This window comes from Gouania willdenowi, chromosome 2 (genome assembly GCF_900634775.1).
Source record: "Gouania willdenowi chromosome 2, fGouWil2.1, whole genome shotgun sequence".
Taxonomy (NCBI): Eukaryota; Metazoa; Chordata; class Actinopteri; order Blenniiformes; family Gobiesocidae; genus Gouania; species Gouania willdenowi.
This window is the reverse complement of record NC_041045.1, coordinates 9,255,605-9,271,290: the sequence shown is the minus strand read 5'-3', so window position 1 is coordinate 9,271,290 and position 15,686 is coordinate 9,255,605. Positions and strand designations below refer to the sequence as shown.

The following is a 15,686-nucleotide window of genomic DNA, read 5'->3' as shown; positions in this document are numbered from 1 at the left end:
CTTTTATCACAACGACCAAGAACACAACAACACAAAGACCAACATTTGTTTTTTTTTTGTATTTCTTTGTCATTCTGTTGTTTATTCTTGTTGTGTGACTTTGGAGTCATTTTATGTTTTTGTTTTGTTGTTTACCTTTTGTGTTTTTTTGTTGTTGTTATTCTGTTTATTTTTGGAATAATTTTGTGTTTTTTGTTGACCTTTTGCGTATTTTCCTTCGTTTAGTCTATTTTAGTGTTTTTTGATTTTTTTTTTTTTTTTGGAATCATTTTGTGTTTTTCTTCTCGTTATTTGGGTTTTTCTTGTCTTTTTGTGTATCTTTGGAGTCATTTTGTGTTTTTTGTGGTCACTTTGTGTGGTTTTTGTGGTCATTTTGTGTGGTTTTTGTGGTCTTTTTTGTCTTTTCTTGTGATCATTTTGTGATTTGTCTTTTCTTGTTGTAATTTTGTGTCCTTTCATCAACCTTTTGCATATTTTACTGTCATTTTGCCTATTTTTGTGTTTTTTGATTTTGTTTATTTTTGGAATCATTTTGTGTTTTTCTTCTCGTTATGTGTGTTTTTCTTGCACTTTTGTGTGTCTGGAGTCATTTTGTGTTTCTTTTTGTTGTCTTTCTGTCAATTTATCTATTTTTGTCGTCCTTTTCTTGTAGACCTTGTTCTGTTTTTTTTGTTAACCTTTCATGTATTCTTCTGTCATTTTGTGTATTTTTGTTGTCCTTTTGTGTGTCTGCACAGCCTAGGTTTTGTCTCTGTTGAATTGGAAGAGTTAGCGTGAAGCTATAAGCTAACGTTAGCTCGTGATTACATCAAAGGGAGAGTTTTTGTGTTTTAAATGGGGGGAAAAAAGACTTCAAACATAAATGGTGATTATGAAAATGATTATTCTTGTTGGTTTTAAATAGAGTCTTCCTCCTTTCAAACAACACAATGACTTTTTGAGATTCCAAGGTCGATTAGTCCAAGCCACCCGTGACTTTGCGGCGATGGTTGCCTCCAGTTTACATCACATCGAATTAGCAAGCGACACCCCTGAATGTTAGCGCAGTCCTCAGTCTGCGTCCATATGTTTGGAGGAAGAGCAGCGAGTTCAAAAGCGCTCGGCTCAAAGCGTCTGTCTTCATTTGAATAACGTGGCGTAATCGCTATTACCTTATTTAAATAGTGCAAGTTATCATCATGGCCTTCATTTGCATTGTGAGGGTAATCACTGCGTCTCTGCATTAACCTCATTATAGAGGAGATGAAAGCCCTGATGGAGCCTGACACACGCTTTTTATATGTTATCTTTATTAATGATGGAATTAGAAATAGTTGTGTTATTCTGAGCAGAGCGCTTTGATGAAGTGTCAGCCTTTATGTGAGGAAGACTGGGACATTAAACGTCCATAATTCCTTTGTCAGGCTTCAGAACAACAGATATATTGTATTATTATTGTGCTGCTTCACAGTGCTCACTCTGCAAAGTTCAAAAAGCCGTATAATAACAGTGCAAACTAAAGTCTACAGCCCTCTAACCTCCATGTTTCTTTTCTGTCATCATTTTGTGTGTTTTTTTTTTGGTGTCCTTTTTATTATTCAGTATATTTATCTCTTATTTTGTGTGTTTTTGTCGTGTGTTGTCTGTATTATTTGAATTATTCTCAGTGTGTGTGTTTTTGGTGTCGTTTTGTATGTTTCTCTGTTATTTGTGTGTATTTTGTAGTGATCTTGTGTATTTTTCTCTCATTTAATGTGTCTTTGTTGTCGTTTTGTGTGTTGCAATAATGGTAAGTATTCTCTCTTAGTGTGTGTGTTTGTGTGTGTATTTTGTTGTTTATTTGTTTGTTCTTTTTATGTTTCAGTATATTTTTCTCTTATTTTGTGTATTTTTGTTGCTGGTAACATTCAGTGTGATTATCATTTTTAACTAAAAAATAAACATTATAAAACCCCATTCTTTTAATGATTTAATATGGTATCCCCCATTTGAGAAACACTGGTTTGAAGATTTGGAGATTTAAGCATCAGGCTATCGCTAGTAGCTACTGCATTAGGTAGAAAGTTTAACAAAACATTTGTAATAATTTTTATGGTGATATTATTGTTAATGACCCTGGTGTCAGTTTAGCAGCTAGCTGCTAGTTAGCTTGTTAGCCGCTAACTAGCTGCAAAACTGACACTAGAGTTCCTGTCAATTGCTGAACTTATGTCGATTTATTTGTGACAAATTAAGCGAAATCTACTTTGAACAGCTGAAAAATACAAAAAAAAAAAAAGATAATTGGTGTAAATTTAGTGCAAATATTCAAAAAGTGCTCCATGATTCTTAAATAAACCTGTGATACAGTGATTCTTAACTAACGTCACAATCAAATAACGAGTCACTCACATACACGAGCCAAACTGACGAAAAAAACCCTCAACTTCAACTCTGATGAATTAGAATATAGAGCAATTTTTAGCTGCAACAATACAGAATATCACACAGAAAATAAGGAATTGTCACTCTATTATAACACAAACAAAAAAAACAATAAATTAAAGAAATTGTGTAGTTTTTATCTCAACATTTCATATAAATTATTCTTTTTAAAAAGCCAAATAAGCTTCTTGCTATCTCTGTAAGGTTTAAGATTTTTTTGATTTGTAATTTTAGTGAAACGACAAATGTAATACTGACCTGGTATACTCAAAAAGTACGCTACGTTTCATAAATAAACGGTTTCATACAGTGATTCATTAGCCGCACACATACATACGCCAACCTGAGGAGAAATTCAACACATATAAATAAAAATATGATGCAAGCTAGGACATAGAAAAAAAAAGGATTTTCACGATAACAGTCAACACAATATTTTTTTAAATTGCAGCAATAAATCGACAAAAATTTGTAGTTTTTATCTCAAAATTTTATATAAATTAATCTTTTAAAAGCAAATCAAGAAGTGTATAAATCAGTTTGTAAACCTGAATTTCTGCTGCTGATTTATGAAGAGAAAAAGGTTTTTATTATTGCTTTTTACCTGTGACCCACTAACAATAGGTTTGCGAGCCAGTTTTGGGTCCCGACCCACAAATTGAGACCATGCTTTGTCATAGAAATGGACAGTTTATTAGATAAGTATGCCACTTCCTACTTCCTATTCCTGTAAGGTTTAAAAAAAATGAGATATTTAAAAATGAAATCCTTTTCCTCACCGTGCTGTGTATGTTTCTCTAGACGTTCTACAGACTTCACCCACATGTGTAAGTGGGTATTTTCTTGATTATAAAGTGTTTTTATGGTCGTTCTTTTACTTATATAATTAAAGTCAATATGCTGACGCGTTCACTTGACTAACCACAGAGTCTGAAACTATAACTTCCTTCCCCCTACACATACTTTTTTTTTTTTTTTTTTTTTTTTAATTGCGAGAACAAAACACGTTAAACACCTTTATACACAATCTAAATAAATCAGAGTTTCTCAACTTGTAGGTCCGTAGCAACCAAAACTATGTTTTATAGCAGATTGCCATCTATTTTTAACTTATTATGTACTTTGAAAGTGTTTAACTACTGTTTCAACTGAAATTTTCACATTCAAATAACATTTTTCAAGCAAAAACCTCTAACGTTTTATTCTGAAGCTTCAAATTTGACAGTGATATCATTATAGGTGTTTTATTTTGGTATCCAAGTCCCCTCTTTGTCCGACTACAACATTAAAAACAACTATAAATCATAATGAAGGAATGAATGAGTGATAATACACATTTTAAAGAACTTAATTTTGTAAATAAGTGGGAAATAAACAGTATTTAGTGCAGTGGTTACCAACCTTTTTTGGATTGTGACCCCATTTATTTTCTAGAATTCATTTTTGATTATGTTTACGCTCATATACATATATATATATATATATATATATATATATATATATATATATATATATATGTATATTTATTTATTTTTTTACTGCATTTTAGTTGAACTGGATTTATATTTTACAAAGTGAAAGTATAGAAATACTTGTTTAAGATTGTGTTGTATTTATTCAAAAAATAGACTTTCAAAAATGTATTTAAATTTTTCTTAAATTTCTGGCGACCCCACATGGGGTCCCGACCCTCAGGTTGAAAAACACAGATTTTTTTTTTTTTTTTTTGTGGCTCCTGCATAGGTTTATTTCTATAGTTTTTTATCATTTACGGTCATCTGGGGTGAGACCAAGTCTGACCCTTTATTTGTTCATTTTCTACTCCCTTTCTTTCAAGTACCCCTGTAGTACACGTACCCCCATTTGAGAAACACAGAACAGAAGAGTGACTATACAACTGTTGATACAAAATATTTTTTTTATTTGCGTCATCACTTGTTTTTTTACCAGGTGATTCATGTCCAAATGTTCTATTATCTTCTCTGTAACTATAGCAACAAGTACAAACATGTCTAACATAGATCACATAGATCAGTGTGGAGAGGCATGAAACTGAAATCCACACATTTCCTCAAGCTTTGTTTTCTTTTTGCCCATTATATATATATATATAGATATATATATATACTGTATATTGTTTTGTGTATAATTCCCTGGTTGTAAGGGTGCCTCTGATGCCTCCATCTAATCTGGTCCCAATATTAAAAGAAGTGCCTCCCAGCTAATATCAACTTCCCTTGGCTCAGCTCTTTGTCTGAGCTTTACATAAGGAGGCAAAAACATAGTAAATTAAGACAATTAGCAGATCGCCTTTTCCCCCTAATTAGCTACATGCGTCTGGCGAGAAATGGCGGGAGGAGGAAATCAGAAGCGATGGGAGTCTGGGGGATTCCTCGTCCATGTTTGAGTTGTAACCAAAGGAACGGGGAAAAGGAAATGATACATGTGTGGCTTTGTTTGTCCTTGACGTCTTTATTGTGACGTCTCACAAGAGAAAAAGGAAATGTGCAAACACTAATAATAAATGTGATGAGAAGTCTTCTGATGCTAATATTTTAGATGATGCTAAATGCTAAAATATATTTGATATGGATCAAAAAGTCATGTTATTTTTTTTTTTACAATATGGCGATATGTGACATAAATCTCAATATTTTTAATTCAAATAAAGTCTAACCAGTAAAAAAACATTCCGGGTTAAATTTGCTGATGCAAAATGCCACATTTGGCCTTTTTCTCCTCTAAGGGACAGCACGTGTGAGTGAGTTCTGTAGTGTGGCTTGTTTAGATGAAGGTCTGGGTTAGAGGGCACTCAGAAATCCATCAACTGTGCTTTTTATGATATGAGAAGAATCGACTCCTAAAACGAGTATTGTAATAACAAATTAAGCTATCAAAAATATATATCGATATAGGTGATATTGTAATTTCTTATATCGATAGATCTTGAATTTTGATATATTGCCCAGCTCTAATAATCAACATCCCTGTTCATTTTGTAAATTTGTAAATTACCTGTTTTTTTCTCGTTAATTCCAGGAAAAGTTTCCAGCTAAAAATTTCCAGTAATTTTGCAACCCAAGTTAAAATATTATGCCTTTTAACTGCATTATGTTGCATGGATGTTAATATTAATGTTTAGATATAAATTCCAATAAATAATTCCTGTGAAAAGTTTTCATTTTTGAATATTGTCAAAATTCCTGATCTTAAGTTCCTGTGGAAACTGGAAATCGTGTAAAATTGCAATGTCTGCTTTATTTTAATTAATAAATTAAATAATAATAATGTCCGTTCTGTCATTTGAAATCTGTCATGTCTGTCACAGAAAATCTTTAAATGTTTTGCATATTTTTTTTAATCTTTTTTAGAACCTAAAGTCTAGAGCTGGCATATGCAACTGGCGGCCCGGGGGCCACATGCGGCCCTCTGTCTAATTTTATGCGGCTCCCAAAGTAAACATACAAGATGAAAGAAAATACACAAAACAAAAGCAAGAATATGTTAAAAAAAAATATATATATATATATATATATATATACTGTATATATACAAAGAATTACAACACTGCAGGAAAATACTCCAAAAACACACTCTGCAAACTCACAGTACTAACAAACAAGCAAAACGACAACAGAATGATAACATAAACAAACAATATGACTAAAAAAAAAAAACATACATTTTACTGGAAAAATACACAAAAGGACAACAGAAATGCACAAAATGCAATCATAAGCAAAACAACAACAAACCACACAAAATGACTCTAAAAACCTTTTGTTCTCTCCTGTATTAATGCTCACATTGGTGATTATTCTAAATGCTGACCTGAATGTTGATAATGTGGCCCTTTGATCAAACTAAATGTAATATTTAGTTCACAGCGTTTCATAGACTTATGGCTGCTTCAAAACAAACAAACAAACAAACCTTTTTGGGGGTCTCCCCCCCCCCCCCCCTTTCTTCCCCACGTGCCTGCTTGTTTCCTTTTCTTCAGTCGAGTAAATGGATGAGAGACGAGGAATGAATGGACTTTATTGTGTGTCCCTGCTTTACTCACACAAGCAGGAAAACACATAAACCAATTGTGAGGCAGGGATTGCTCCGCAGGCCCCCAGCTGTGGGTCTCTACATGAAACTAGCGCCAGTCAATAAGTCGAAGGAAGCCGCCTAAATGACACCGTATTATCCTTTATTTGTGTGCACTAAGTCAAATCAAACGGGGGTTGAATGTGCCGTGCGGCTGCTGTGATTACGCCCCATCCAGCCTTTGATAGCGGCGTGGCTTTGATAGGGAGACGACGATGGAGTCGCCGTGTGACTGTCAGTGTTTGCAGATGGCACTGGCAAGGATTAAAGGAAACAGTGGCTCTCCAGCCTCCCGAGGCAATAAAGGGGAGAGCCAGGTGAACGCCTGTCTGAGATGAGATGGAGGAAAAGGAGGAGGAAAGGGGAGGGGGCAGGTGGCGAGTAAATAAGAGGTGGGGTGGCCGTGAAAGAAAAGGGGAATGAAAAGGAGAGATATATATCGAAATGGATGGAAATAAAGACAGATCAAGCAGGAGGGGATGAGGATGAAATGAGGAGGAAAGCAGCAGGGGGTGGGGTTGGGGGGGGGGTCAAGGTGGAGCTGTGCAGACAGGAACTAAGCTCGAGACACATTGTGTTGTAATTCATGCTCCGTACATCCCGTGTGTGTGTGTTTGTGGGTCAATGGATGTGAGCGACTGTGCACGTCAGCACGCCTGAGTGCAGGCACACATAGTTTTTTTCTTCTGTGTGCTTGTGTGTGTCAAATAAAAGCACCGTGTGTGTGTGTGTGTGTGTGTGTGTGTGTGTGTGTGTGCAGAGCTGTGGTGGTGGATTTATGTGTGTGTGTGTGTTGCTTTGTGGTATTCACACAGGCACATTTTCAAACCCACCTCAGATGAGCCGGGGATTATAGAGTGACCCTCCATGCCTCTGTCTTATTGGTCTGGCTGAGGTGCATTAGGCTACCACATCCAACAGTCCATCTGCACCACAGTGTTCCTGCACACACTGTACATAGTGGACACCGCTTTGGAATGTCATTCATCATTTCATTACTAATTCTACTGCTGAAATGTGATTATTATAGCTTTTTTTTGTAGATATGTTATGATGCTCATAATCAATCAGAACACGACACAAATGAGTCATTCATTTTGTTTTAATTATTGCCAAAACAATGGGTGAAGAGAGAGGCAATGGTTTCTAAATTGATTCACAATTTCATCAAATAGTAAAAATGTGAAAATGCCCTGAAAAGTCCCTTAAATATTGCCTGAAATGTCACAAAAAAGTCTCAACTTGCCTCAAAAATACACAAAATGACTCAAAGAAATAAACGCAATTGCAGAAAACGACAACAACAGTACACAAAAAGACAAGAAAAACACAATAAATGACTTACCCCACAGTGCTAACAAACAAACAAAACAGATAAAACAGGAGAAATACACAAAAGGCCAACAGAAATGCACAAAATGCAATCATAACAAGCAAGACAACAACAAACAACGATGGAAGAATAAAAATGAGAGAACATGTAAAAAAAAATAAAAAATAAGAAATTAATAACTTATTGATTCTAAATTGATTCACAATTTCATCAAATTGTAAAAATATGAAAATGCCCTGAAAAGTCCTTTAAATATTAGCTGAAATGTCACTAAAACAAGTCTCAACTGTATTTTCCAGGAAATTGACAATTTTCCTGACAATTAAGTCGCTCTTGTATACAAGTCGGCTTATACGCACAGTATAGATCAACCAAGCTGCGTGGCTAACTTTAGTGTTAGACTTGTGTTTATAGGTGGCGGTAATGCACCAACACATTGGATACCAATCAACGTTAAAAGAGAAAACGACGCCTGAACAAAATAGAGGGAAATTTGACATATTCTTCCAGTTGCTACACTTGCTATACCTTGAGTAAAAGCGTGATATGGTACCAAAACATGCCATGAATTTTGTGTTTTCAATATTTTCTATATTACAATATTGTTTATATTGATTTGTCATTCATAATTGTCATACAAGTGCAATAACGTTGTCTGTTTGTGTTTTTCAGGCCTAAAGATGCAGTGGGCCCCTGAGCACAGCCAGTGGGCCGAGCAGCACTTCGATATATCGTCCACCACGCGCTCACCGGCCCACAAGACCGAGGCCTACAGGGCTGTGCCTGGTCATCTTCAACGCTCGGCCACTTATCAGTACGCTTGGGCCAATGACGACATCTCAGCACTGACGGCCTCCAACCTGCTGAAAAAGTACGCCGAGAAGTATTCCGGTATTCTGGAGATGCCGGGCTCGTATTCAGAGATGCCGACAGTAATGAACGGACGCAAAGTTGAATCAGAGCCCTGGCAGGATGGCGTTTATCCCATGAGCTGTATCCCCGAGGGCATTTCCGTCAGAAAAGGAGGCGTGGCAGCTGCATCGGAGGTGGTGTCTGGGTTGTGCAGCTCTCCTGGACTGGCCTCCAGCACCCTGAGCGAGCCCAGTTACTCCAGCAGCAGCTGTGGGAGCCACACAGCCACAGCCCTCCATTCCTCCTCCCAGGAATACAGCTCTGCGTACAGCGGCTCCTACCTGCACGGCAGCTACAGCTCCCAGTCTGCCCCCACCCCTGCTATCCCTTCCCCACTACACAGCTCTGGGCTACTACAGCCACCTCCACCTTCTCACCCCACTCTGGTACCTGCTTACAATGGAGGCTCCCCAAATTTATCCAGTTATAATTACCCCCCAGCAGGCTACCCTGCACAGAGCTCAGTCGGACCAGGATACAGCCCTGGGGGAGCACCCCCTCCTTCCTCATACCTCCCCTCAGGCATCGCTGCACCTACACCTCTTCCCCCATCTTCAAATTTACCCGGATACCCCTACCAAAGCCACAACATGACTCCGATTGCACCAACTCCTCTCAATAGTAGTTCATCCAACTCATTGAAGAGGAAAGCCTTCTACATGACGGGACAAGGAGAGATTGACTCATCTTATGCTAACTTTGGTTACGGGCAAGGGCGGAGCTCTGCTGAGAGCCCAATGTACCGAGTGGCCGACAGCAGTAGCACCAATGGAGGCTCCAACAGTACAAGTGGAAGTGGGTTTGATCGGACTGGAGAAAAATCATCTTTACCCTTCAATCCTCAAAAGTCCACACTCCCATCAGAGCAGCATAGGAAGTACAGCAGCCAGGCCACAGGGGGGCCCCCGACCCCACCGGCGTATGTCTCCTCAACCCTCGGCGGATCCCGCTCAGCAGACTCTCTTTCTAGCTTCACGTCCCCGTCTCTCAGCGAGCAAGGTGGTGAAGACCATCGCCTTCACTTGTCCCACTCAGCACCAGGTCCTACCTCTTCTTCCTCCACCTCCTCCCGGCACGCTGAAGAGCAGCTTAAAACCAGTGACCCTCACCTTCTGGACATGGTTACCTCAGAAATTGTTCAGCAGGGGCCTCCTGTGGATTGGAACGACATCGCAGGGCTAGAACTTGCCAAAGCCACCCTAAAAGAGGAGGTGTTGTGGCCCATCTTGCGTCCAGATATGTTTAGCAGTTTAGGACCGACCCCACGGTGTGTTTTGCTGTTTGGCCCTCGAGGCAGCGGCAGGACATTGCTAGGCCGCTGCCTGGCCAGTCAGCTGGGAGCGCCATTCCTCCAGCTTAGCGGTTCCACACTCGCTACTAAGTGGCTGACAGACGGAGAGAAAATAATCCGGGCATCGTTCCTAGTGGCACGTTGTCGGCAACCATCAGTACTGTACATAAGCGAGGTGGACATGCTCCTGTCAGCTCACCTCAGTGAAGAGAGTCCCATCAATGGACTGAAGGGGGAGCTACTTGCCCAGTTGGACTCAATTCTAATGGGTTCAGGCAATGACGCAGGCAACCAAGTGTTGGTGGTTTGCTCCACAAGTAGACCCCAGGACATGGACGAAGGGTTACGCAGGTACTTTGCCCGAAGGGTTCTAGTTCCCTTACCGGACAGTGCAGCCCGGCACCAGATAATGAGCCAGCTCCTGGCCCAATCTCAGCACAAGTACTGCCTGAGTGAGGAGGAACTGGCCCTTCTGGTCCAGCGCACGGAAGGTTTCTCGGGACTTGATCTGGCAAGACTTTGCCAAGAGGCCCTCGTAGGTCTGTTGCATGCGTCCACACAAGGCATGGACATGTCGGGTATGATTTCAAGAGGACAGATCAGGCCACTCACCTACCAGGACATTGAGAGTGTCTTTTGTAAATTTCAAGCCAGTATTTCACAGAAAGAAATTGACACTTACATTGAATGGAACAAAATGTTCGGCTGCAGTCAGTGAACAGATAATATCTGCCCCTGAGTAAAAAAAGAGCCGTCCACTATTCTTCCCCTCCGGGCAGAAGCATTGTGCTGGAGGGAATGGCAGGCAGAAGGCCAACACAAGTCTACTGAGAACTCCAGGGCAGGGTGGGATGCACCACGAGACACCTGGCAGTTCTGCTCCTAATGAGCAACAGTTTTCATTTGAATGCTTGACACTCCAGGAAAGCCAGGAATTGTTTACACAAAAGAGATGCCAGAGTGTCTGTGTATATATATATATAAATATATATTGGTATGTTGTTATTCTTGAGATTTTGTTGGCTATCCAAGTGCCTGATGTGGTGCTTTCTGGTTCTGTTAATTTGCTTTACAATTTCTATTCATGGCATGAGCTGATGATTATGAAGAGCTTTAAAACTTTAGCAATGGGTCTGAAAAAGGCAGACTGGAGGTATTCAGTCATCCTTCTACAGGCTTGTAAAAGGAAAAGCGACACATTTCCACCCTGAATCCCACTCATCTCCTCTGATGTTGCGTCTAGAAAAACAAGCTTACACCGTCATACACGCGCACACACACATGCACACATACACACATGCACGCACACTCAGGAAAGCTTTTTAATTGTAAAGTACCTCAAAGTATCTGGAAAAAAGCACTAAGACCTAAAGGGGAATCTGGTAGTGTTAAGTGGACCTCGAGTGGCTGGCAAAGAGGTGGCAGTGAATGTAGTAGATGTGATGGTTTGATCCGATTGACACTTATGTAATGAGCAAAAGGAATAAGTCCCTACTTGTTCTCACAGCAGGTGCTGTAACCCCATTTCCACTTAAGCATTTTTTGAAAAGCTTGAATTCTCAAGTTATTTACCTTGAGTATATTACATGACATGAGGGCGGTGAGACGTGTACATTTAATAAACACAGCCTGTATCGTACCTAATCTAAGCTACATGGCTAACATGCACAGAAGCTCCACTAATTTAGATGCTAACTTTAAAAAACACAGGGTCAACCTACTTCAAACCTTATTTTGAAATGCACTTTGTTTGTTCTTCTCTTGCTAGTTCCATAATCATAATAATGAAAATGCTACTTCATTGGCCATTTTCTACATTCACATTCTTCTATACAGTGTGACCCATTCCCACTTAGTCCAGGGTGACAGACTCATGTTAGTTCAGACGATGAATATAGAAAATATAGACCAGGTTGATCTAAAGTGGGCTTGACCAGAAAAATAAATGCGTTCTTTTAGTAAAATAAAAATAAAAATTGGATATTCAACAAATTTGTGCCCTCATTTTCTATGAATCACTTGTAGTTCTTAAGGTGTAACATTCAGTTTTACCTCATTATTAGTGTTTTCCTGCATTCCTTGGGTCGAATTGGACAATTTCCTAAATAGAGACTCCATTTACCCAACATAGATATTTTTGGATATGAATTTGTTGTACCGTAATAGTTACTTATTCTGTATATTACCATTTTTTAAACACATGTTAAAATAAAGGTAGAAGGTTAAGGCTAATATTGGACAAGAACATTCAAGTTCAAGACCCAGTAATTGGACGTGGTGGACGGTGGTGGTTTTTTTCATGGCCACCGTATGGTTTTTGCCAAACTTACGAGACGCAGTAACTGTTCAAGCAGATGGATGTTTGAGAAAAAGGTCAACCAAAAAAAAGTAGCAAATACTCAACATTTTGCCTCTTGGTTTTCAGGTCAGACTAACTACAATTCCATTTTTGTTTGTAAAAACAACAACCTAAAGTAAAGGGTATAAAATATTTTTGAGATAAAATGACATTATGGGTAACGGTTAACGTGAATTGAATTGAGCATTAGAATAAGTCTGGCCATTACCTTTAAACTGCATAGTTATCTTAGACCTTCAGATAAATTTGCACACTCTGATTAGCTGAATTTGAATCAGGTTATCACGTCTCTCGATTTGTACCGAGAGTAAAAAAAAATCAACCTAAGGTCATAAGCCATCATATAATAATACGATCTTTTGTGCAATCTGTGGAACTGCGTTCTAATCAGTACGGGAGATGCTCAAAAATGTATTGCTGCTTGAGTTTAACCACCAAAAACCTGGGGTTAGTAATCTAAACCCTGACTAGCAACACTCAATGGTTGTTATGTATAGTATATGTAAATCCTTTGAATTACCATGAACAAGAACTAACTAGAAGTGACCAAATGGACAACCTGGCGGAGTCACGTTTCGTTCTATGTACAGAATGATTTTTATTAAAGGTGCATAGCACATAATCCCACTCAGTTTGTTGGACAATGATTCAAGTTTGGCACTGAAGCTCTTTATTGCTGAGTTACCCACTGGGTCATATAACTTACATTGGAATGTATCTATGGCAAGTCAGTTTAACATTTATTATGGATACCTACGACATTATTCCACCTAGAATGTTAGGGCGTTATTTCACTTGGTCAAAACGTAATCTTGGATATCTAAAGTGAATAATATACATTTTAAAATTATCGTTTTGGGGTGTAGTAAATATGATTTACTCAAAAATATTTTTAAGGAGTAACTCATGGTCTCTTCTACTAAATTATACTAAAGAATGTCATTAGATTGAACAAAAAATTGGGAGGTGACGTCTACTCCCACGAACTGAGTGAAATTTACCTCAATTTAATTGAGTAGATTCTGGAGGTAGTTTTATTTTGTAGATATTTAATCAAGAGGAGTTGAAGATATTATGAACTCAAGGATGTGACTAGGTGGCGTATTTCAGATGTCTTCAACTTTAAGTCTGTATTTTCAAATTAACATTATAGACGTATTTCATGTGCACAAATGGAAAAAGTGACGGAGTTTAGCCTTGCCTGTGTTTATTTTGACTTGGTGGAATCAGGGGTGGACTGGCCATCTGGCATACAGGCATCAACCCGGTGGGCCCGTCCAGTCCGCTGTGTTTTTTGAGTGGAGGTAGAAATGGTAACAAATGGCCAAAAGTGGCAATAAAAGAGACAAGTGACTGAAATGGGCCAAGGGCAGTGGCCAAAAAATGAGCAAATAAAGAGAAACCAGGTGGTATGGAAAGGCAAAGAATAGCTTTAATGGGCAAAATGTGGCAAACAATAGTGAAAAAAGGCGAAATGTAGGGAAAAAAGAAAACAAGTGGTATTTATTTGGCAAAAGTTAGCTATTTGAATGAGAAGTGGTCAAAAAATTAAATAAAGGACAACAATTTGATGTGTTGTGGAAATGGACGGAATAAAGGGATATTCATTGGTGGAAGGAAGCTAAAGTCTCAAAAAAGTATCAGAACTTTTGGAAAAGGGGCAAAAATTGGCCAAAGGAAATTGCAGAATTGATAATACTTCAAATTAAGACATAACAAGCCACATGTTGAGCATCACTGACTTAATAACATTTTCTACATAGTTGATATTGTAGTGGGCTGGTCTGGACTAAAATGCCAGGACTGCATTTTTGTCTCAGTCCACCACTGGGTGGAATTAAGTTGCAGATAACTTTATTTAGGATAGCTAATAAATATTAAAAAAGGCTTGCCATGCGTATCTTTTCCTTGTAACTCTCTTGTTGTGGCGTGGGAATACGTCTTCAAGTAGTTTAATGCACTTAGTGAAACATTTAGTGTCTTATTAGCAGCACTTGTATTAGCCTTAAGGAGATTTTCATCTTTCTAAACCGATGATTACATGCTATTGTACATTTGCAGCCTCCGTGTAAAAGTCAGCGTTATGTGTAAAGAGTTGGTATCTAGACGGTAGTGCAGCACCTGTTGTGTGTGGGATGTGAGGGCAACAAAGCTGCTGAGCATCAGCAAAACTGACGGCAACGAGAGGCAACGGCAGCAGAAAGGAAGGGAAAAGCAAGCGGTCCGTCAGAAAAACCACCTTCAAAACAATCTCCCAGAATTCCCTCTGTCAGCATATCCTCTGGAGAGAGAGTCCCTTATGACAGAGAAAAGCTACTAATGCACTCCAGAGCAGCATAGGCCTTCTATTCTCTCTTTCTTTCTTTCTTTCTTTCTTTCGAGCTAACACCTGTTAGCGCTTTTTGTCTTTTCTCCGTGCAGATGCTAGCTTTCAAAATAAAGCCCTTCTCTTAGAAATGGAGCAAATCTTCAAAGCATTTCTACCTCATGGCTACAAAACATGTTTGATTTTTTTTTTTTTTTTTTACATCTTTTCAAAATGTTTGAGCAAAAAAGTAAAAAAAGTAAAAAAAAAAAAAAAAAGAAAATGCAGAAGAGGAGGAAACACCACCATGACTTTTCACACAGTCTACCTCAAATGACTGTAATGGGGACATTTTGCCATTTGTGTCCATTTTCCTGACGACACACACACACACACACACATCGGACATCACAAATGCACTCGCCACACGATTGTGAAGGAAGTGGAACATGTAATCCAATACATTTGCTTTAATCTTTTTTGTGAAACTACTGTGGTCGTGCGCGTGTGAATGTCTATATACATTGGCACACACTCCTTTTTTTTTTTCATTTTTAATTTGTGTGTTGGATTTTATAAAATGTTCCTATATATAAAAACACACTTGCACAACTTTAAAACCAGAGTGTGACGTGTTTCCGTTGTACATACCTATACCTACGATACAAAGGCACCACTTGTTTATATGTGTGAATATGTTGCCATACTTGCAGTCGATGTATTTTCATGTAATCCGAGGTACAAGCAGCAACAAACGATTCATTAAAGACATTTTCTTGGGAGACGATATTTTGCACATGTGGTTATTGTAATGTCCGTGGAGTGTGGGTAACGAAAATATATTTATTGTGGTTTATTTATTCATAAATTGGAGAGAGGAAAAAAAAAAAAGGGCAGACTTGAAGTAGTCCATCCGAAATAAAGAAAAAAAACCCCCTGCGTTAATGAGCGTTGAGTAAGTCACCCTTGTGTGCAATTATAAACCCGTCCG

At 38.5% G+C, this 15,686-nt stretch overlaps 1 protein-coding gene across 1 annotated transcript in view; it reads left to right on the top strand.

Moving 5' to 3' along the window:
• LOC114476574 (fidgetin-like) overlaps positions 1–15,469 on the top strand; it is a 45,807-nt gene extending 30,338 nt beyond the window's left edge. Inside the window, exon 3 of the mRNA XM_028468194.1 lies at positions 8,501–15,469. Coding sequence (XP_028323995.1) covers positions 8,501–10,749 — 2,249 coding nt within the window. The 3' untranslated portion in view covers positions 10,750–15,469. The remainder of the gene's footprint in view (positions 1–8,500) is intronic.
• Positions 15,470–15,686: the final 217 nt, after the last annotated feature.